The 21,980-nt window shown below is 41.4% G+C and overlaps 1 protein-coding gene across 3 annotated transcripts in view; it reads right to left on the minus strand.

Annotated features, from left to right (window-relative positions):
• dlc1 (DLC1 Rho GTPase activating protein) overlaps positions 1-21,980 on the minus strand; it is an 88,675-nt gene that overhangs the window by 10,659 nt on the left and 56,036 nt on the right. For 2 of the 3 annotated variants that reach the window (XM_077570460.1, XM_077570461.1), the window contains 8 exons: positions 13,595-13,666; positions 12,339-12,420; positions 10,376-10,439; positions 7,070-8,733; positions 5,312-5,491; positions 3,320-3,479; positions 1,876-2,083; positions 253-469 (listed from right to left, as the gene is read on the minus strand). In XM_077570460.1, the coding sequence (XP_077426586.1) occupies positions 253-469; positions 1,876-2,083; positions 3,320-3,479; positions 5,312-5,491; positions 7,070-8,733; positions 10,376-10,439; positions 12,339-12,420; positions 13,595-13,666 (2,647 nt within the window). Of the gene's footprint in view, positions 1-252; positions 470-1,875; positions 2,084-3,319; positions 3,480-5,311; positions 5,492-7,069; positions 8,734-10,375; positions 10,440-12,338; positions 12,421-13,594; positions 13,667-20,330; positions 20,593-21,980 lie in introns of those variants that run through there. The other variant, XM_077570462.1, reaches the window with a different exon arrangement.

Raw genomic sequence — 21,980 nt, forward strand, 5'->3', positions numbered from 1 at the left:
ATGGCAGTGAATGAGTTATTAATGAGATCAAGATATTTATGTAATATTTATTGCACTCCCCTTTTGTTGTCCCTCCATTTACTGTACTGTACAGTACAGTATCCTGCCCTTTTGTTTCTTTAGTATGACTCTTTTCCTGTTTGTGCAAGGTATGGCCAAACCTATTATGTAAGCTGCCACTAACTGTCAACGCCGGCCACTGATTAAAACAAAATAAGTGATGATTGCATACAAACACACACGCACACACACCTTGGTGAGGAGCTCTCTTTGCGCCTCAGGGTGTTGAGATGGAATACAGACGGCGCCAGGCAGACGGCCAGGTTGGTGGGCGTCATCTGGTTCTCCCCGACGCTGGCCGTCACGTCGCTCAACAGGCAAAGCAGCGTCCGCAGCGCCTCGCGGTTCTCGTCGGGCAGCAGCAGCACAGCGGCGCGGGCCGCCTGGAGGCGGAGCTCTTTGGGCATGTCTGCATGGGAAGATGTCACCAAGAACATCTGTCAGATTTCGTTATCTGTTTCTGGGAACACTTTGGGGAGGACGGAACATGTTCAATTGGGATATGAGTGGTTATGTAAGAGACAGCGTGTGTGTGTGTGTGTGTGTGTGTGCGTGTTCTGTACAGTACGGCTTCATGTTTTCTTCCACCTTCGGAAAACATGTCCAACATGATCGTAATGTAACAAGACTTGAAGTGAGTGGAAGGAGCCAATTGAAGCAATTCTTTGAAAGTGCACCTCATCCCGTCGGTATTTCCTGCACTCGCCTTGTTTGTTTGCTTTTTAAATGTTGAAGTTCTTGCCCCGCAGGTGTAAAAAAAAAAAAAAAAAAAACGGAACAAAAAAAAAAGGGCAACAATAACTCATCTGTAAGGACTTGGGGTTTTGGCTTCCAGACAACTGTTGAAGTGCCCTTGAGCAAGGCATCAGACTTCGTCCCCCAGGTCAAGGTGGAGCAATTATATATATATATATATATATATATATATATATATATATAAATAAATATAAATTGATTATTGTGATTTTTTCTCTTTACTCAAATTTCGAAAATGCTAATGTTTGAAAAGCACTGAAATAAAATATTAAAGCTGAATGTTCCATTAATATAACATTCTTCCATGCTAAATGTGTGAATCCTAACCCGAAGTAAGACGTTTTGTTGAATATTCCCATAAAAAAATGTATGTTTAAAAATCGATTCAGCCGCATATTGAATCGATTCGAGAATTGCGCGCTGTAATATCGCGATATATTGCCGAATCGATTTTTTCTAACACCCCTAATATATATATATATAATAAGGGGTGTCAAAATTTGTGTGTTAATTTTGAGTTATTTTGCCATAATAAATCTAATAATAATGCATATGTTTGTGGACACTGCCGTCAATTTTAAAAAATGTGCAGAATTTCACAAGTTACTTTATGTTAAAGATTAGATAGCTCTTAATATGAAAATAATAATGCGCTGAGGTGTCACCGTCTTACAAATGCAATTTTGCCATCTAGTGGCAGCAAAATGACCTTAATACAAATCAATATCACACTCTTTAATCAACCCAACATCTTTTAATTTTAACTCAATTTTATTAATTATGAAATTCCTGTATCAATGACTTAAAAATGCAGCCATATTTCTATTAGTTTAAAAAAGAAAAATCTACATTTTATTGTACATTTAGAACAGATATAACATTTGCGATTAATCCTGAGTTAACTATTGAAATCATGTGGTTAATTATGATTAAAAATCTTAATCGCCTGACACCCCTTAAAAAATACATAAAAAATAATAATTAAAAGTCATACAAAAGTAAAGTAAGTCAACAAAAAAATACAAACAATAATTAATCAAACAAAAGTGTGTATCTTACACTGATAGATCTGAAGGAAGGTCTCGGACAGCTTGCTGGTGAGCAGCGGTTCGGGCAAATCTCGGAAGTACTGTTTGAGCATGTCGGCGACATCGTAGGCCGACTGGCCCTCGTAGGTGACCCCGCCCCCGTCGGCCCCGCTGGTCTCATTCATCTGACGCAGAGCCTGGATACGTGACTTCACTCCAGACTTTCGGAAAAGACCAACCTGGACACAGATTGGATACAGGAAGAGTTATGTCATGCAGTCGTGTGGAATGTGCAACCAAGGTTTTGACGCCTAATCCGCATATTAGTCTTGATATTGCGTATCAACAATAATCTGGGCACCAAAGAAAACTACATAAGGAATTGGCCCTTGGGGTGTTGTTCCTCTGTTGGATAATACAAATTCTTTCAAATCCCATAAATCTCAAGCTTACTGCCGACATGGTTACATCACATCAAGTTGTGTTAACTATGTGAAGGAATTCATCGGCAAAATGTAAGAATTGGCACAGAATGTTTAGTACAAGCTTAACATTTCTTTTTTCAAAAGTAGTCTTTTAAAATGCACAAATGACCTTACTTCTTGTCACTGCTATGTGAAAAACACTTATGTCCATATTTTACCATTTTTACACATTTTTGGGATGTCTGCGTTCAGTTTCATCCCAAAAATGTAATAAAAAAAAAAAAGACAAAAAATGAACATAAGTGTTTTTCACATAGCAGTGGCCTTTTTGTTTTGCTTATAAACATTGTTGGACGCTCATCCCCTATTTTTAAAGGTACGCCGTCCTAATCTTATTGTTTTTGAGTTAAACAGTCAGCGAGTGGTGATGTAACATTACTCTTGGCCCCTTTGCCTCAGCATGAGAATGGAAAACATGAAAACATGAACGTCATTTTGAAACACACAAAGTAGCATATTTAAAAAAAAAAGATCCAAAAAGTCTTTGTGTTATGTAACTTTTCTTAGTACATTAACTCATTCACTGCCATTGACGGTTTTCATTTGAACAATTTTTATTAGTTAAATTTTTTCCCCAACTTTGTTAACAAGAGTATGAAAACCTAGACTTTTTAATTGTACACTTAGAACAGATATAAAATTTGTGATTAATTGTGAGTTAACTTGTGAAGTCATGCAATTAATTGCGATTAAAAAAAATTCATCGCCTGACGCTCCTAATTTTTAATAATCTTTTCTTTCTTTTTTAAAGGAGATTATTTTTTTTTATCGCAATTAATTGCATGACTTCACAAGTTAACTCACGGTTAATCATACATTTTATATCTGTTCTAAATGTACAATAAAAAAATGATAGGTTTTCATACTCTTGTTAACAAAAGTGGAAAAAATGTGAATCTAATGAAAATAGTTCAAATGAATTTTTGACGTCAATAGCCGTCAATGGCATTGAATGCGTTAATGACGAATCCGCCAGCTGTGTGACATTACCTGGTCTAAGCACTGGTTTCGCAAGTAACGCATGGCTTGCTGGATGCCTTGAGGGAGAGGCTGACCAGTGCGCTGGACGATGACTTGCAGCGGAACCCCGAACACATTCCTGCCTTTGTAGTCACGCACCTTCATTCGCTTCATAAACTTTGGAACAGCCCTGCAACAGCAGATCGACACACATAAAAAAACAACTCATCATCAATATTTTACTAAGACACTTTGACGGGCAAATGACTGCTCGTATGTTGACTATTTAAGAGTAATGAGTAACTTCTGGAGTCAGTCTGCAATCGATCAAGTCACATTCTCTGTCCCAGTTGTCCATCTGAAAAAAACAACAACTCTGCCCCAGCGACTGAAGACACTTCTAAAAAGCGCGTAAAGCATTTTATGTGCAAGTGCGGTGGCAAGTTGAGTGGCTGCAGAATCCTGTCTCCGGGTTTACGACCGGGGAGGATAAACAAGGCGAGTCGTGGCGGGATGTACCGTACTGTGACAGGACGACGATTCCATCGCTTCACACTATTTGTACCCGTTTTTGTGTCTGTTGTTTGTACGCTGGTTTAGCACTAGAGCACTGAAATGCATCATGGGAATGCACCAACAGATTTACGACTGCGCATTTTTTTCCGCAGCGGCGTCAGAAGACAGCAACACTCATGCGTGATTTTCAACAAGCTCATCTTTGTCAGTTCCGACGTTCTGAAGCCTCGGATTTATTCTGAGAAGCGCATTTTCGCAAATTATGATCCTGACTTGGAATTCTGAATATGTGGAGGGTTCCAGCTGCCAACAAGTGGCCTCTGTCTTTGAACAAAGCCCAGAAGTTCTATTCCTGTCCTCAAAAATGACCTCAAGCTGAGAAAAAATGGACACAGAAAAACACATCAATTATGACTCCATTTTCTTCACAACTTTTATGTTTACCCTTTTCATTCAGACAACAATGTATAGTGTTGTTTAAAGAGCTATACTGGTATTTAATTGAAATCAAAATACATTATTTTTGTGCATTTGCCGTACTTCATTTTTTTTTTATCCCATAAATATATCAAGCTTGTGGATTCCCCCCCTGCAATTTTGGTGCAAGTCACATGAGTACATTTAAGTTTAGAAAAATGCAACTACATGCAGATGACTAGAAAAAAATGGATGGTACGCTTAAATCAACTGGACAACTGTGAGTGGAATAAAGGTGCTTGAGATGGAAAGGTGGAGGATAATTGTTGAGGACAGGGTTTTCCAGCCTCCAGCTCTGGTAACACCATGCGTGTGAACTGCAATGATTGCCCCTTCGAGTAAAAGACAATGTAAGCCCCTTCCCAGCAATTACAGGTCTGGGAAAAGAATGTGAAACCCAACCTCGGACGAAAGCCGTCACCGCACTATACAATGACCTGCAGATGGAGGAAACTGAGACGTGGATGGGAGACGATAGCATTGATTGAGAGTCGGACTACAATTTTCGTTGCGTGCCTGTGGAAGCGTGGAACTGTCAATGTTCAGTAAACATTTTTGACTGGCGAGTACATTTGAACGTATTTCAGATTATGTTGGAATATACTCGCAAATACGTTTGAATGTAGTTGTAGGCTAAATGTTACAGACGTAGCATATTTCCATTACCATTACTTGCGCATGCGCAAAAATGCCGTACCTAAATCATGCTGTGCAGACATAATAAATCATAAAAGTTACAAAATCCCCCAATACTTAATTTTGGTAAAAAAAAAATGCTATGTTTTTAGCATTTAGCCTACAAACACGTTTGAACGTATTCATGAATGTGTTCGAACGTATTTGTGAGTCTGTAAAAATGTAATTGCAAGTACGTTCGTACGTATTTAAATACGTTTGAACATACTTGCAAATACATCCAAACGTCAAATATGTTTACTCCACATTAGCAGTTCCACAATTCCGTATGCGCCTACATCACTTCAATCAACTGCGAGCTTCTCTTTATATGCTGTCATTGAGTCAACTCACCAGCTGAATCCATGTTTGTTTGTTGGGGTGTGCCTCTCTAGCAGGGCGGTGAGCTGTAGCAGCGACAGCTTCTGAAGAAGATTCATCTGCAGTACAGACTGGCAGCTAATCTGGAGCTGGGCGGAGGCCAAACTGGGCCGATGGGAGTTATGGAAGCTCAACCAGCGGAGTTTCTGCGGCCTGGAGCACAGAGGGAAAAAAAAAGTGGAAGGGCAGATGTTAGAAGAAAGTTGACTGGGGAAGAAAAAAAATTGCTTATTCTTTTGCATACACACAAAGGCTATAATTTACGACCTCACATATATACACGCATTGCTTGCAGTATTAGCAAGCAAGTGATCAGTCTGAAGGATTACAGGGATTTGTGTACACATCAATCAAGAGATTGTCGAAAAACCCGTGTCACCAAATGTAAGGCTGTTGGTGGATTCCTAGAAAAGCAGCAACGGTCCCCATGGAGACCAACCGGCATTCCAGAGAATTACATAAGGAGAGCAGTCGAAGCGTGTCTCCTGTTCATTCATTGCTGCTATATAGTATGGGTACACTTTGTCTTTCCGTTGGACCCTGACTTCTTTTTCCATTCGCATATAAGGAAGCTAATGTTTGCCAGATGATTTACAGAATTGGAGGTCTGTAGAGAATCAAAAACCATGCTACATTTTTCACTATCATTAATACTGAATCATGAATAGTTTGTACAAACGTAACTATATATAAGTTTCCAAAAAAGAGATGCGAAATAGATACTCAAAGTTCACTCAAACATGCCATGCATTTTAACTACTTGACCGTAGTCTATGCCTAATATGTTCTAAGCTTAACCTTCTTTGCACTCACGATCGACTTCTGAGGGTGGAGAATCGAAGCCAAGCCAAGACCATGTCTCTGGTTTGCGAGCGCAGAGTACTACCAGTAAAATTTAATTCGAGACTGCCAAAACAGCTTAAGAGCTCAGGAAGCGAGGTACAAAAAGAAGATCTTTTTTATTTAAAGGGGAAGTCAAGTTTGAGCCTCTAACTATGTCATATGAAATATTCAAATTATTCTTTTATTTTTTATATATATATACACAGCATAGTTAGTCTTGCTATTAGCATAATACTGCTATTATTGTCCATAGGGGGCATTAAAAAAATAAAATAAAATAAAAACTATATATGTATAGATAGGTCTGATGCCACTGAACATTTTGAGCGGTTGAAAGTGAAAAAAATATTCATAAATGACCAAGTTATCACACTTCAAAGGAAATGCCTGATTTTGGCAAACTATAATAACGCCCAGGGGTTAAACATTTCTTCGCAACAATATGTTATATGTGACCTCACTAGCGTAAACATGACATTCTGATTAATATTACATTTGTGGAATATGAGAAGCAAAATACAGCCGTTTGTATCCATTTTAGGGGGCGGCCATTTTGCCATTTGCTGTCGGCTGAAGATCATATCATAGTTGCTCAGGGCTCAGGCAACGACCAATCACAGATGACCTGTTTTATGAAGCTGAGCGCTGTGATTGGTTGTCACCTGAGACCCGAGGAACTATGATGTCAATTTCACTCGACAGCAAGTGGCAAAATGGCCGCCTTCTGATATTGTCAAGAATTATTATTTTTGGGGTTGACTTTCAGTTTATATATATATATATGTAAAAAAGTGGACATGTCTGGACAAAAGAGGACGTTTGGTCACCTTATTTAAAACTGTATATTAAATTATCAATGGTAGGATACATTCTCGGTTGTTGACTGACCTACTGGTTCTTGTTAGCGATGCCCCAACACCAGAGTCCCTCCTCTCCCTCATCCCTTCCTCGCCCTCCCGCAGAGGGTTTCCTGTGCTGTCTTGGTCACTTCCATTCTCAGTCTCTTCTAGACGGTTTTGCAGAGGGGAGGACGGGCACGGCGAGGCCGAGTCCAACGCTGAATCCGAGTCGCCTTCCTCCTCCTCTTCATCCTCCTCATCTTCCTCCTCACCGGCCGCCACAGCGTCGGACCAGGCGTTCACGAAGCGCTGCAGGCCACTCACATGCTGGAGCACTTCCTCTAGTTTTTGTTCATCCCCCTCTGCAGCCTCGTCTCGCTCTATGTACGGGACGTTGTCGTAAAAACTGAGGCGGCTGTCCACTGAGCCGGAAGAGACTCGACGCAGGCGTCTACTTTGCCGTCCTCTCAGGACTACCGGGTTGCCATTATCATTCCCATTGTTATTGTGTGAGCTCCCGTCTTGCAGAGCTTTGGGAAAAGTGCCTGGCTTGTGACCTTCTGGTAAATAGAAAAAGATCCTGCCTTCTTCTTCTTCTCCCTCGCCTTCCTCAGCTTGTCTGCCATTCTCTTGAATTCTGTGGTTGTTTCTTCGGTTCTGCTCATCTATGCTAATATCACTATTTGCTTGGCACGGGATAGGTGGGGCCGATTTGGGCGTTGGTGTCGGTTGCCGATCGGACGCTTGCTGGACGATGCTGAAGGGATCAAATCCCTCCAAGTACATCCCCCCTCTCTTACCGGAACCTGCTGCGGTGCTGTGGCTACGAGCGCGGGTCACTGGGCTCGGTGTGCTCACCGCACTGCCACTGCTGGCTTCTGATTGGCTGCTCCCAGTGCTTCCAGTGCTACCATTGCTCGTCTGAGTCGAGTAGGATACAGAACGATTCCTGTTCAGTGTCATAGTCTGAGTTGGATGGTGTTGGTGATTAAGGTTCCGGTTGAGGTCGAGACTCGGGATGTCCACACAGTTGAGTCTCCGCAACTTGTCATCATCAAGACCCTCTTTGATGACAGGTCCGCTGATCTCGATCTTCCCACCACTGATGCTCCCTTTCTTTTTTCTCTTGGAGGTGGTGCCACTGCGCAGACGTAGACTCTCCATCCTCTTGAGGAAACTCTTGGCTCGTGACCGTGTGCTTTTACCACTGCCGCCGCCGCGGTCTAGACTTCCTCCAAGTTCTCCCATTTTCAGATCGAAGGTAAACTGTGCGAGCTCCAAGGGCGATGGAGGCAGCCCGTCAGACAGAGAGTCCTCATTAGCGCACACTGACCCTCCTGTGCCTGATGACGAACACATGCTCGCTACAGAGCTCGCGCGCGTGGCTCCAACGGGAATGGCTTCGTTCGGTAAATGGAGGGCGGCGTCACAACTCTTCTCCTCTGCTCTTCCGCCGCTACCACTGCTATGGATCGAGCCCACTTCCGGCTGCTCACTGAGATCGGTCAGCACACTCTCAGAACTGTTTCCCTCGCACAGGGCCAGTTTGGTCTTTTTGGATACTTGGTCCTTTGCTGAAGGTGATTGCGCGCCATCTGTGTACAATGACGAGAACACTTCCAGCTCCTCCATCCGTGACCAGCGCTTACTGTCTCTCTGAAAGGTCCAGCGGCCACTGATGGCACAGGGCTCATCCTCATCAGAGTCTTCACTCTGGATAAAACAGAACAAGACGGTTAAAAGAGATTCTTCCAGACACTCATCAATACATTCAAGGCTTGTATCATTACATGTATACATCTAAAGATGGCGAAATTCTCATGAATCTCAAGAAACCCAAGACTCTTCACAATCTGGCATCTTCTGCATATCTTTCAGGAATTTCATTCATGTCAACCAGAAAACATGTTTCAACACTTCCTGACTTTAAGTCAGAAAATAAAGGAGGCACATTTACCACACATGCATCTTCCCTAAATGCAAACCTCCCCCAGCTTGGTTAATATATATGAGGCCCTGGAGGAATTTCGGCAAATTCCATTAAGACCCCCAATACAGACAGACAGACTCAGGTCACTTCCCCCACAGCCGTTATCCAATCTGGTGGTATTTTGGCTGTGTCAGACAACCTCACTGATATGACTTTTGTCATTCTACACTTACAGCCTGTTCTCTCAGATTCCACAGGTGACCTCACCTCAACTAAATAAGACAGTAACTCAGTTGACCTTTAATCTTTAATGGCCACAACACCTTTGAAAAGATACAATGCTTGGAAATGAGCAGTTACAATCCAGATGCAAAGATTAAGTCTTCCATATTCCCATAGCTAATTTTGATTAAAGGTTTTGTTCAGAGTAAAACACATTTTTAATCATACTTCTAATCAGCATGAATGATTTAATGGTTGGTTTTGGGTATGTTTTAACACATTCCATAGTGGCTTGTTTCTGATGTTATGTTGGTTGGAATGTGAGATAACTATAGACTGCAGCTGATAGGCCAAACACACCCTCAAACATTTGTCAACATTCTGAAGATATCTTATCATCAATCCATCAAAGCATTCTGCGAGCATCACCGTGCAAAATGAAACTATTATTACCCCGGCTAAAAAACTCACCCCGCCCCCCTCCCGGGTTTACAGCTGTGGTGTCCTAGAGCAAGACACCGATAACCCGAACGAGTCCCTGGGTGCTTGTTATTCTGTGTCCGCCACTGTGATGGGTCAAATTTCATCTATGTTAGTACACATGACAACTAAAGATGATTTTAGTTTATTAACACAACACAGAAGGCGTAGACAAGAATTTAAGAGAGCCGTGGGGGAGATCAATGCATTCCTACGCTGTATAAGGAGCTGGTTGTCATCCCACTTGGAAGCCAAATGACCTCTTTGACTGGCCAACTCCGAAATGAAAGGTGACACACCGAGGGTCATCCCAATGAATAGCACCACACACGGGACAAGGGTGTTACTGTGTAGCACTTAAGACTATTAGGGAATTAAGGTTGATTTGCTTGAAAGACAGCAATTCTTGTCTCAAAGTGGCCTTCTATGTCAGGTGCTACACAAAACACACAAAGAACCTTGTTATATTCATTGAATTTCTGTTTAAAGGGGACATCTGCCACATCTTGATTTATATATCAAAAATATTTAGCTTTATTTCCTTGGGGCCCCTTAGAGTTCCTTTGATTTCGACACAAACAAGTTGCTGCTCATTCAAAAAGACAAGAGAAAACACAGCTTGCTCCTGTGGCCAGACATAGACTGATTGTTGAGATGATGAAAAGCAAATGTGGTTGTAGAGAATTGAGTGATCATGCGTCTACATGTGCACTTTCAACCCACCCTTTTCCTTTGCGGTGATATCTCCAGTCTCATTAGAGCACACTTGTTGAGCGTTTTGAGCCTCCTACAAGAAAACACAAACATGCAATAGGTTATATTTAAAATTCGTCACATAGGATGTAGCATAAAATATATTAAAAAAAAGAGTCTGGTCTGCTCTCAAGCTGCCTAATGAACTGCTGAAGGATAATCCCCACATGAGCGGGACACAAACGAGAAGGAGACAGCAAAAGGGAGAGAATGTAATCTGCTGAAGTGGCTACGAAATCTTGGGGAGGGGACAGAAAGCTTATCCCCCGGCCACCTGGTGAAGGGGAGCGAGAGTGCCGGGGTCCCTCTGGAGAGCTTTTAGAGGAGATCACGTAACAATGGGGAGATGAAGGGATGGAAACTGAGGAATAGTTTGGCAGGAGGAGGTGGGGTGGCAGCAGCCGAGGGAGGAGACATCGATATGATAGCTTCCAGATGTATGAAGGCACACCTGCTGTGCTTTATTACTGAAAACTGGAATTTGATGAACCCGGCTTCATTAAAAGGCCATTAACCTCTTTCACCTCCTCCTCCTTTGCTAATTAACTCACTCACCGCCAGCCCAGTTAAAATCGATCTTTGACGTCTATGGCCGTCATTGGCAGTGAATGAGTTAATAAACGACACAATACTACTATATGTGACCATTGTTACTTTCGTGGGCACAAAACAAGCGTTCTTAAAGCGTTGAATCAATTTCACATGTTGTCATTGGCATCCCCCCACCCCTGACGAATCCAGACTGAATTTTGTTTCCAGTAGTGTTAATTTTTATACTTAGTCTCAGTTTTAGTAGTTTCAATGCTTGTTAGTTTTTATCATAATTAGTCAACCTCATCCCATTTTTGTTTAGTCAACTTTTAGTCGACAACAAATCTCGTATTTTAGTCTTTATTTTAATCCAAGAAAACAGTTTTATTGGTCAAGTTTTAGTCAACAAAAACTGCCAACGTTTTAGTCTAGTTTTAGTCAGGACAATCATTTTACCCCTGTATATATTTTTTGTCTGCAGATAATGTTGAACATTTTGGATCTAAAAGTATTTCACATGAAGTTTTCGCTTGAGTTTTTGATGAAAAACCAACTTCACACACAATTACAGTACATCAACAAGTAGCTACTATAGCTCCATCCTACGAGCTAGTAAATTAGCCAGAATTTGTTAGCAGTCGGATTAACATTATTGTTGGAACATTACAACCGTTGGATTAATGTTACGTTAGAACTATAATTGGCTTTTTTTTTTTTTTACCTTTTCACTGTGATTCCACCTCCTGTCTGTCCCATGTGTTTGAGCTAGCTGCAGATTTGAACGGGGGAGGGTCACTATTTGTTACATGACAGATTAGCAGATCTGTTTTTTATTAAGTGAAGTAGGCCTACATTTTCATCAAAAATGTATGCTGATTTAGTCCCAGTTATTGTTTATTAATGAGAGTTTTCATCTAGTCTAGTTTTCGTCCGGTGAAAAATGTGTTGATGAAAATACTTTTTGTTAACGAAATTAAAACTAGTTCCCAGTCGGTTCCTGACCACGAGGCTTAGCAAGTTTTCTGGGAGAAACCTTGAATATTTATATAAAAGTGAAGGTAAAAATGAATTCTGGTCTTGATAAAAGAAAAAGAAAAAGAAATAGGCACACTTTTTTTTTTTGTAGTTTGAAACATAGTGATGTGGTGCACCTAATTTGACCACTGGGCTTTGAGTTTGACGGCTCCCAGATTCACACAAAAAAAAAAGAAGGTAAATGAAAGTAATGTTCTTATCATGCAATTCTTTCATCCCCTCAGTAACTTCCCAAACCATGTTTCCTTTTGAAGCCTAACCCTCATGGTTTAATTTGGGTCGCACTAAAAGATAAGAACAGAAAAAGAGGCAGTGGAGGAGCAACATCAGAGAAAGGAGAAAGGATTAGTATCGGCATGCGTCTCACCTGCAGAGAGCCTCAATGGCATCTCGATCTAGGAAGTCGTGGTCCCTGGTGACTGAGGAGATGTCAATGGGAAACTGTGCATCTGAAGGGAGAGAGGTCAATGCGTTCAGATCAAACTCAACAACAGCCACTCAAACACCCACCGAGGTCTTCCGTCCCACCTTCTCCCCCATACAGCCCGCATGAAAAGCTACAAGAGGAAGTGGCATCTTATCCGACCAAACAAACCCAGCTGCAGCTTTCAGAGGCAGCAGGCAGGGGGTATGTGGAGCACTGAGGGATTGATTGAAGAATGACAATAGGTACTCCGTCGCAGCTTGCAGCTCCCACTTCCTCCTAATTCTTTCTGCTCTCGAGTCAACCTCATTAACGGCAAATCACTGCGCAAGTAAGTGCACGCAGGTCCAACACTGTGACACTGACAAGCTGCGTATTGGAAACATACCGGTGGGTTAACATTCAAGCACTTGTTGGAATGTCTTGGCCCAACCCCAAATGAGAATCTTGCATCCAAACCCTCAGGGGGGAGTGATGATAAGAAAATACTATTGAGGGAATACCGGCACTTTCAGCTTTCTGTACCGACACAGGACTATCAGTTTGCTTATCTTTAGTGGGGCAATAAGTCTTGACAGACAAAAGAGATTGTCCTATGGATACAAGAGAAGAAAAATGTGTCATCTCATCGGCACAAATTCCTAATTGTGGGTAGTGGGCTGAGATGTGAAGTCTGCAAAGTGATAGATTGGTGGCTTTCAGTTAGCCTCTGTTTCGCTCCACAAGGTTGTAGGAAAATAGTTTCATCACCTTTCACAAACACAATGCGTCTTCCTCGCCAATAGAAGACCTTTCATGGTTAAGTGGGATTGAACTAAAGGCTGCTGACAAATACAACTTTGTCACGCAGTTACATAAGGGAAGGTCTAAGACATGCCATACTATAGTTGGAAGTGAATGGCTGGAAAAGTTTGACATTGGCTATTTCAGTTATCATTGTTTAATATATAGTCCAAGTTAACCCCTAGGCGTTATTGTGACAATTTTTTGTCTTTTTGTTGGTTCTGACCAAGCCATTTCAAAATAAAATACTGCCCACGGGTTAAGTTATTGTTTGGGACTCAGACATTGCTGGCTGTGCTGGTAAGAGAATAGCTTAACTTAATAGCTGGTGCTACAACCTCTTCCCCTTCAGTCGTCAAAAATGTTTTCCGGAATCCTCACAATTGCAACTCTAACATCAGTAAGGGGATGCTGACCTTCATAAAGCTGGGCATACTGCGGGAAGCCTGCCGCTCGGAGCCAGGTACAGGCCTCTTTGGCTTCGATCTCTGCAGAAGAACACACAGAAGAAAGGTTTGTCACATTGAGTGACACAACAAATAGAAATTATGCTTCATGCCATACACATACTGGATGTAAATAAAAATGACAGATGGAACTTGTATGACACACTTTATCATCACATAGTTCAATTTAATTGTTGGCATATTGTTTCACACAGCCAATTACAATGTCCGGTCGATTGATTGAGTGATTAATTGGACTCATCACTAGAGGCTTTCAACCAAGAATTGAGCCTGGATCAGCTGTTTGAACCCCTACCAATCAAATTTCTTAACCCTAAGTCAGCTAAGATAAAGCTCCAGCTCGCTTAAATGAAAACGGATGGACGTACAATTCTACACAAATAGAAAATGTAGCGCTTTCACACATTTGCAACTCATCAAATTTGAACCCGTTGACCTCATTGGCTATCACACATTCGGTCACTCTCCTCTCACATGGTTTAAAATCTGGAGCACAAATGCATCCTTCGTGCAAATGGTGTTAACCTCCTAACACACCAAGTGTGTGCCACTTAAGCTCTTTAGCCGCAACACCGGCACTTTTCTTTTTCGCCTCAAACTCTCAAACTGTGAAAAGGTTCTTTTGTACAAGTTCCCATGGGCCAGTAATTAATATCATGTAATCACAAGTGAAGTTATCAAAGACAAAAATAAAAGATGTCTTGGGGTCTTTTCACAAATAGCGGTACCAATTGTCGCAGCTCACATTCAAAACTAAATGGTACAAATGAGTGAATGAACTCCACCATGGACTACAGTAGCGAGCATCTCAATTACCTGCAAATGCCATTTAGACGACATATGCCAAATGGTTGCCGACACCCTCTCCTCAATTGACTACATCTCCCCCACAGTAATTGTTTTTCAGCGACATAAGACAGACAGGGGTCTGTCTCTGGGCCGACGGGAGCTGATTTTACAATGCTGTCTTAAGTGTTGCGAAAGCCAGTTCAAATGTAGCACGACCATGAGAAACACTTGTCAACAAAACAAGCGTTACAAAGGCAGGAAGGGACGGTGGTAAAAACCTCAGATGAAAGTGGGACTGTATGGACTGAAAATCAAAACGTGCGGTAAGATCAAGCTAACACCAAAAATGTCAAAAGGCAAACATTGAAGCAATAATTTATATGTTCACATACCAGCCGTGAGATTTTTTGTTTTGTTGGGGCGATTAAAGAACAACATCTTCAGAACACAATTTCACTATCCAAGATGATGGATAATAGTGAAGAGGTGCAATTTTAAGTGTCGTAATAGACTAAAAACTGCAGACTGGAAGGAAAAATATGATTTTGAGTCATTGAGGTCATAAGACTCTTGCTGTTGCTACAAAGCCTCTCGTCTATACCATATATATTAATTTACATACCAACAACAAGCCTCGACGGCAGACTAACCCACTAACAACAAGGTGTGACACGATCACACAAGGGTCTACAATTTGACTCAGCGGGGCCTGACAGCTCTTGAAGCAACAACTCTGACACCGGCATGCACCCACGTGCCAATAACTTATTAACTAGTATGTTTTACACCTATTTTATTAGACAATGTGTTATATTTGTCACGGCGTGTGTCAATGGCTGTGTGAGCACGTGTCTGTGTTGAAAGCCATACTTTGAGGTAATAAAAAAAGGGGGTACATATCCAAATATCTACAACAGGGGTTCTTAACCTGGGTTTGATCGAACCCCAGGGGTTTAGTGAGTCAGTCTTAGCGTTTCAATGGAGGTCAACACACACCTGACTCAAATGGTTTATGCTGATACGCCCCGCTTGACCATCATTGGCTACGTTGCTGGCGTATCTGTGCTGCAGGGAATTTGGTGCACTCAGTAGTCGACTTGTGGTTGATGTGATGGTATGTCGTGATCTCTGTATTATTGTAAGTGGTCGGACAAATTTGAGCAATATAAATTCACATGTTTAATGGAATGTATGGTGTTCCACAGGGTTCAATTCAAGGGCCTCTACTGTTTCCACGGAAATAGTGCAGTGTTAATTTTGACAAGAAAGACAAGAATTTTGTTTTAGTTATAGTCTTTTGACTTAAAATAATTTAAGTTTTAGTCATAATTTAGTAATCTGATTGTATTTTAGTTTTAATCCGATTTTAGTCAACGAAAATATAGAGCAATTTTAGTCGACGAAAAAAGAGCAATTTTTTTGACAGTTTAGTCGACATTTTCCTTCAACATACATTTCAACTTTTATACAGAAAATTATAACACATCTATTTGTAACTGTGCTTTAACACGCAAGACACATTTAATACAACAGTTTCTTTAATAATTGTTTCAATGAAATATGTTGAACTGACAATAATATAACTTGGTTTTCACCTATATAAAAAAGTACATAATTGCTTGAGATTAATCTTACAACTGCACAATGAATAGAAACATGTTTGAACATTAATTAAAGTCCAGTGAACACTGAACAGTTGAGTAGTTATTTTCTCCCACCTGCGTTTCATTCCTTCTGATTGGATTGTGTAAATTTTTGTCACTGTGTTGTTTTCATTTTCATTGTCATTGACGAAGTTGTCAGTCAATTTTAGTTATCGTCATCGTCTGAAAGAATGGCTTCTATTTTAGTTTTCGTTTGATTTTCGTCTGACAAAAAGATTTTGTGACGAAGGTTATGATGAAAAAATTTTGTTGATGAAATTATCATTGAAATAGTGGTGGTTGTACTTGTTTTAAAGTGCTCTATAAATATAGAGTGGAGTTGACTGATGGGAGTCAGAGTCATAATTGCATGATTTGCATGACCAAGTTGAGCAATTCTAGTCCAACACAACTAGCTAGCTAGCAAAACTAAAGGAATACAAAAACACAAGACTTTCTGAATTCAAGGTGGAGAGAGCCCGATTCGATGAAAAGACTACACTCACTGTTCGTTTTGTTCACCAGTAATCCCTATTCCTATGTCTTGATTTTTTAAAATCCTTCATTTATAAAAAAAAAGAAGATAATATTTAATTTTTCAATAAAGAAGGGTTTGGTGAATGCACATAGGAAACTGGTGGGTCCAGTACCTCCCACAAGGTTAAGAACCACTGAGATAAAAGGTCCTTGAATTCTTGACTTCTGTATCTTTGTGTATGCACATACATTTTTGTGTGTGTTTGCAAGGACCATCCTCATGTTTAAAGACAAAACACTGTAAAGACAGTCAAAGCTATTAACATGCAAATCAGACATGCAAACACATGGTTAGGTTTCAACCCCCAAATCCCCCCCGAAAAGATCCAATAAGTGGCTTAGGAGTGAGGCTATCGGATGACACCCCCATGTGTCTAGTGCTGCTCAAATTGACTTTGCAGAGCCTCAATGACAAAATACTACAACAGCAACCACAATGTGGAATCAGACAATGATCATTTTCAGAGTCAGACACGGACACAATATAAATATTTCTCTATGTTTGGTTTGTAAAAGGAAGCAGACGTGCTTGATGAATCTGGCAATAGACCTCGCTAAATAATCAAAATGCTAACAGAATTTACCTCCGTCACAGAAATGCAATCCCACGACACCCCTCACGATTATTTATATTTTGTTTGCTTCTATAATTTAATCCGTCTTCCGTCCCAATTCCTTTGCCCTCGCCAGGGAACGACCTCACTTCCCCTTCCTGCTTCTCTCACAGGAAGCGAGCCGAGCGGCGCTGCAGTTGCCGCTGACCGCCAGCCTATAAGGCCCTGCCTTCGTTTGTTCCTGGCTAAATAATAGGTGGGGAGGCAGCCAAGGCAAACAATGGCTTCTGGGATTGTGTGTACGCACCAAACGTCTTCACGATTGCGGCGGCTGTAAAGCCATAAAACGTTTTACAGCACCATTTCACCGTTAGGAATAGAAACGTTCCGCACCTTGATAACAAGGTTGCATTTAATTACATGTGCCAAGGTGATGGAAGTACAACATATGAAAGCACACATAGCAGAACTGTAGACTCAAGGCCAAAACCGGCTGGGAAATGACTATGTCTCATGTGAAAGTTATGGTAAAAACTGACCACAGAATTCCTGAGGTGCACGTTCAGGACAAATTCCACTTCATATTTAGCTTGTTTATGTAGTGATGACTGGTTTTGAGGATGAATGAGGAATGAAGGAAAGTGTGGAGGATAAAGGGAGTCTAAAACACTTGTCAGTTGACAAGTACTTTGTCAGCCTTGTGTCAGTTTGACCCAGTTGACTTCAGCCTTGGAGCTCAAGCAGGAACATAAGGCAACAACAGCATGCCGTTTCCTGACTGCAAATGGTCACCCTTTGCTATTACAACTAACACAGTCTCTACATCCTTTTTTTTACCTTATTCCCAACTCCGGTTGATTTAGAATTGATCTGGCCTTGTTACACATTTGATCTAAATTATCATTTCAAAAAGTTTAAGAGAAAATGATATAGATATAGTTCATCAAGAGAACTCTAGAACCGGTGGATATAGCAGGTAAAAAAAAAAAGCAGGGAGTGATGAGAGTGACTATCAGTGCATGACTAATGACAGCCATGCTGGTGCTAATAGGGATTACATTACAATCGCCAGTGAATTTTCCCAGTAAATTTATTTAGAACAACCACTGGGTTAGAATCACAGCTGCTCCCCAGCTACTTCTTGGCCAATTCTAAATGTAACCACTGCGGTTTTCTCTTTGCTTTTCTTTTCTGTATTCTCAACGCTTCTTCTCCTTGGGCTCATTTCAACTCTGCTCACCGCTTCTCTTCTCTTCTTTTCCTGTGGCAGGAAATTCTCACAATTGCCGGCCAGAGTTTCCCTCCATCGCAGGAGGCCGCGGGGTCTTGCTTGGTCAATTCGGAATGCTCAGATCCAGTGTGACTTTGTTCAGCAGCTAGCAAACAAAGGATGCTGCCTCCCAACCTCAAAGGCTCTGTTGCAGACATGGAGGACTGGAGGTCAAGAGCCTGAATACAGTTATCACCAGGGCTGAGGCTTTGAAGTTGGCAGATTGAAAAGAATGCTTGACTAACTGTCATGAGGCTTATCTGCAATAACGTAATCGAGCTCGCAGCGCCGAATGTGACGCAACCCCAAAAGGCAGTCTTATCAACTGTAGGACTGAGACAGTCTTCTGGAGAAGTTGTAAAGTGGGTCTAGGCAGGGGATGTGATTTTAAAAAAAAAGCTATCAACAAGTAGACCTTATAGACAAAGATAGTCTATTGGGATTCAAGACATTTCATGGCCGAGGCAGCTGGTGCACCATGAGAAAATCTGGCTGCTGCTCACTAAAGTGAGACAGTGGCAGCACTATCACCATCTGGCTTGCCTCAAGCGATGCCCCTCAAACACACATGCAAAAAAGGATGAAGCTACAAGCATGGTCCTTTTCACTTTGAGACACATGCTCACAAGCACAGCTGCATGGATCATTGTTGGTTAACACCAATGGACACAGAGCTCCCCCGATGATAGATTTATGCACACAGAGAGCAGCTAAAGCTGGGGATCAGGTGACTACGCGTATTCAAACTCATGATAAGCTTTCCACAGCCAGATGGGAGCCCACCTAGCCAGGACCCACCACTTGATACATTCACCTTCAGCGGCCAGAATGGCGCTTCCTTCAGAAAAGAGGTGACAACATTAATGCACATGTGTGTCTTCTCACGGGATGTGAGCCGTGCGCCAGCTGGATGTGAAATCCTGCAGATAAGGCCTCAGCTCACTTCCTGTTTCACAAAGCAGAGAAGCTGAAGCGGGTTTCCTTCAGTTTTTTTCCCTCTTTTTTTAAGCGATCATTGATTTTCACTAAGTCACATAGACATCGAACCCAAAACCTAATTTGAAGCTTGTGAAACATTCAACAGCTAGATCACTCATTGTTAGTACTGTAAACAATGACATATTGCGCTGTGATGCCGTGATGTCTACAAGTGTGTTGGAGATTGCTCCAACCAAACCTGTTGCCTTTTGTACCTGGTCCAAAGACCGAGATATCTGATAAGGAAGCATGTGCCTAAAAAACAGTACTATTTCAAGAGCCAAAGCACACAAATCAAGTTAAGCCAGGCAGCACAACCGAAAAGAGGATTTTATACAGACTCATCTCCTCTGCCCTTATTAGCAAAAAGGTTTTGGGGCAAAAGGCAAGGGCACTTGCCATCTGTGGGCCTTTAGTAGACATTAAATAATGTGTCAAAGGAGGTTGTTATCTATGTATAGTCATTGTCTGAAAGATTTAGGAAAATTACAGTAGCTCTTGGCTATGTCTCAACCACACATCTCAGTGATCAGTCATGTTCCTCTTAGCCAGGTGCACATAAAAGGACATTCCATACTAATGTAGTAGGCTGTATTTTATTGGTAGAAAAAGACAAAACTATAAGTTATATTTGACTCAATAAATTAACAACAGGTAAAAAACATATAGTTCTAAGTGAGAGGTTCTAGAGAAAGGTAACACAGATCTATGCGAAAAGTTTATAAGTAGGACCAACATTTCGTTTGTATTCTAATCATATTTTCAGAATACAAAACAACTAAAAACATTTTTTTTAATGGTCAAACCCCCCTAAATATATGCAGTATACAATAAATGCATATACACACAAAATATATAGAATACACAAGAACATTTCTGCAATTGTAAAAAAACAAAAAACAAAAAAAACTTACGTGTAAGTATCATTTTCAGCGTGTCCGCATAAAAACCCTCCGACTGTGTTCCGACAAGCGACGAACTTCTTTTGGGTCCTCACTTACAATGAAGCCCTCATGATAAATCCAGACATAAATCCCAACTATAAATTCGGCAGCAAATGTCCTCTAAGCAGTACCGGACACAGTACATCCATAATTATCATTCGATGTGGCCGCGAAATAACGTACAGTTCTCAATTTTACACTTCTCCCGACGCCTTGCGCGGCTTGCGTGGAGCGGTCCACGGCAGGAATGTGAATGGGGAGAGGAGTGATTCAAGCTTTAGGAATGGCCAAATGTGCCGTGGCTCCACCCACATTCACACCCACACTCACACCCGCCCCCGCTGCTGCTCTCCACCTGATGAAGACCAGCTCACAAGCCGGGCTTTACGGAACGTGAACGGGACTCACTGTCTGTCATCGTGACGCGTCACGGCACACATCCCCGCCGACCTTGGGCACCAAGCGAATTTTTCCAAATACTTTTAACCCTGGAGAACCCAAGAACCCTTTTCTTCTTTGGAAAATTATGAATTATACAATGAAATGACTGCTATAAGTTCACTGAACACCAAAATATATGTTTTTTCAATTTTAACCCTTTTTTTTTAAACTAGCTCAGAGTTGCTAATTTATCAAAATATATATATAAAACATACTCCTAGGCATTTTGCAACATGATATGAACTAGATTAACAAAAAAAAAATTTTTTTACCATCTGATGGTTTGCTGAGAAGATGGTTTTGTTTGGATTGATTTCCAGCTCAACAAAACAGCATGTTGCCAGCCATTTTGTCACCACCACTCTGGCTCATGTAAGTGCAATATTCATCCACTAGATGGCCCCATGCAGGGGTCAGAAGTGGCACTCTGGACTTTTGAAGTTAAATTTGTAAAAAAAGAAAAAGAAAAAAGGTCTTTGTTATTTGAGTAGCAGAATTTATAGGGGCCAAATTTGACCGCGTGGGTTCTCCAGGGTTAAGAGTTGCTGTAGTGTAAAAGCGAAAGTGCTCTTGCTGCAGCACAGTGTGAGTGTCAAGCAGCTCTCCCGGGAGGCGGCGAAGTCCGGTTTGCATATCATTAAGAGGGAGAGACGCTCCTTTGTGCACGAAGCCTATCAGAGCGCTTGACGCACGTACAACACGAGCACGGGAATGGGATCACCTATGTTTGTTTACACAAGTAAAAAAAAAAAAAAAGTGGGGGGAAGGGTTTGGGGCAGCACAGTGCACAAGTAGCTAGCACATCTGCCTCATAGTTGAGATGTTCTGGGTGTACTGTATTTTCTCGCTTGCGTGGGTCAGGTGTCCTCCAGCTTCCTCCCACATCTCAAAACAACATGTATGCTGGATTTATTAAAGACTCTAGTCGTCAAATCCAGTAATCCAAGTCATTTTATGTGGCCCGTAAAAGATCGCCACAGTATTTTCTTGACTTCTGTTCAAAAGTAGAAGATCATAAAAAACGATCTTAATCAAATGCAGGGGCTATTATGTAATATGGTGGTGCCGTGGATGACGGTGAGACAAAGGCGAGAAATGAATGTGACCTGAATCATGACCTTAAAAAATGGTATGGTGCATAACATACATGATTTTGGGCTTAATGTTCTGCCCGATTAT

The sequence above is a fragment of the Vanacampus margaritifer genome, chromosome 7, assembly GCF_051991255.1.
Source record: "Vanacampus margaritifer isolate UIUO_Vmar chromosome 7, RoL_Vmar_1.0, whole genome shotgun sequence".
Classification (NCBI taxonomy): Eukaryota; Metazoa; Chordata; class Actinopteri; order Syngnathiformes; family Syngnathidae; genus Vanacampus; species Vanacampus margaritifer.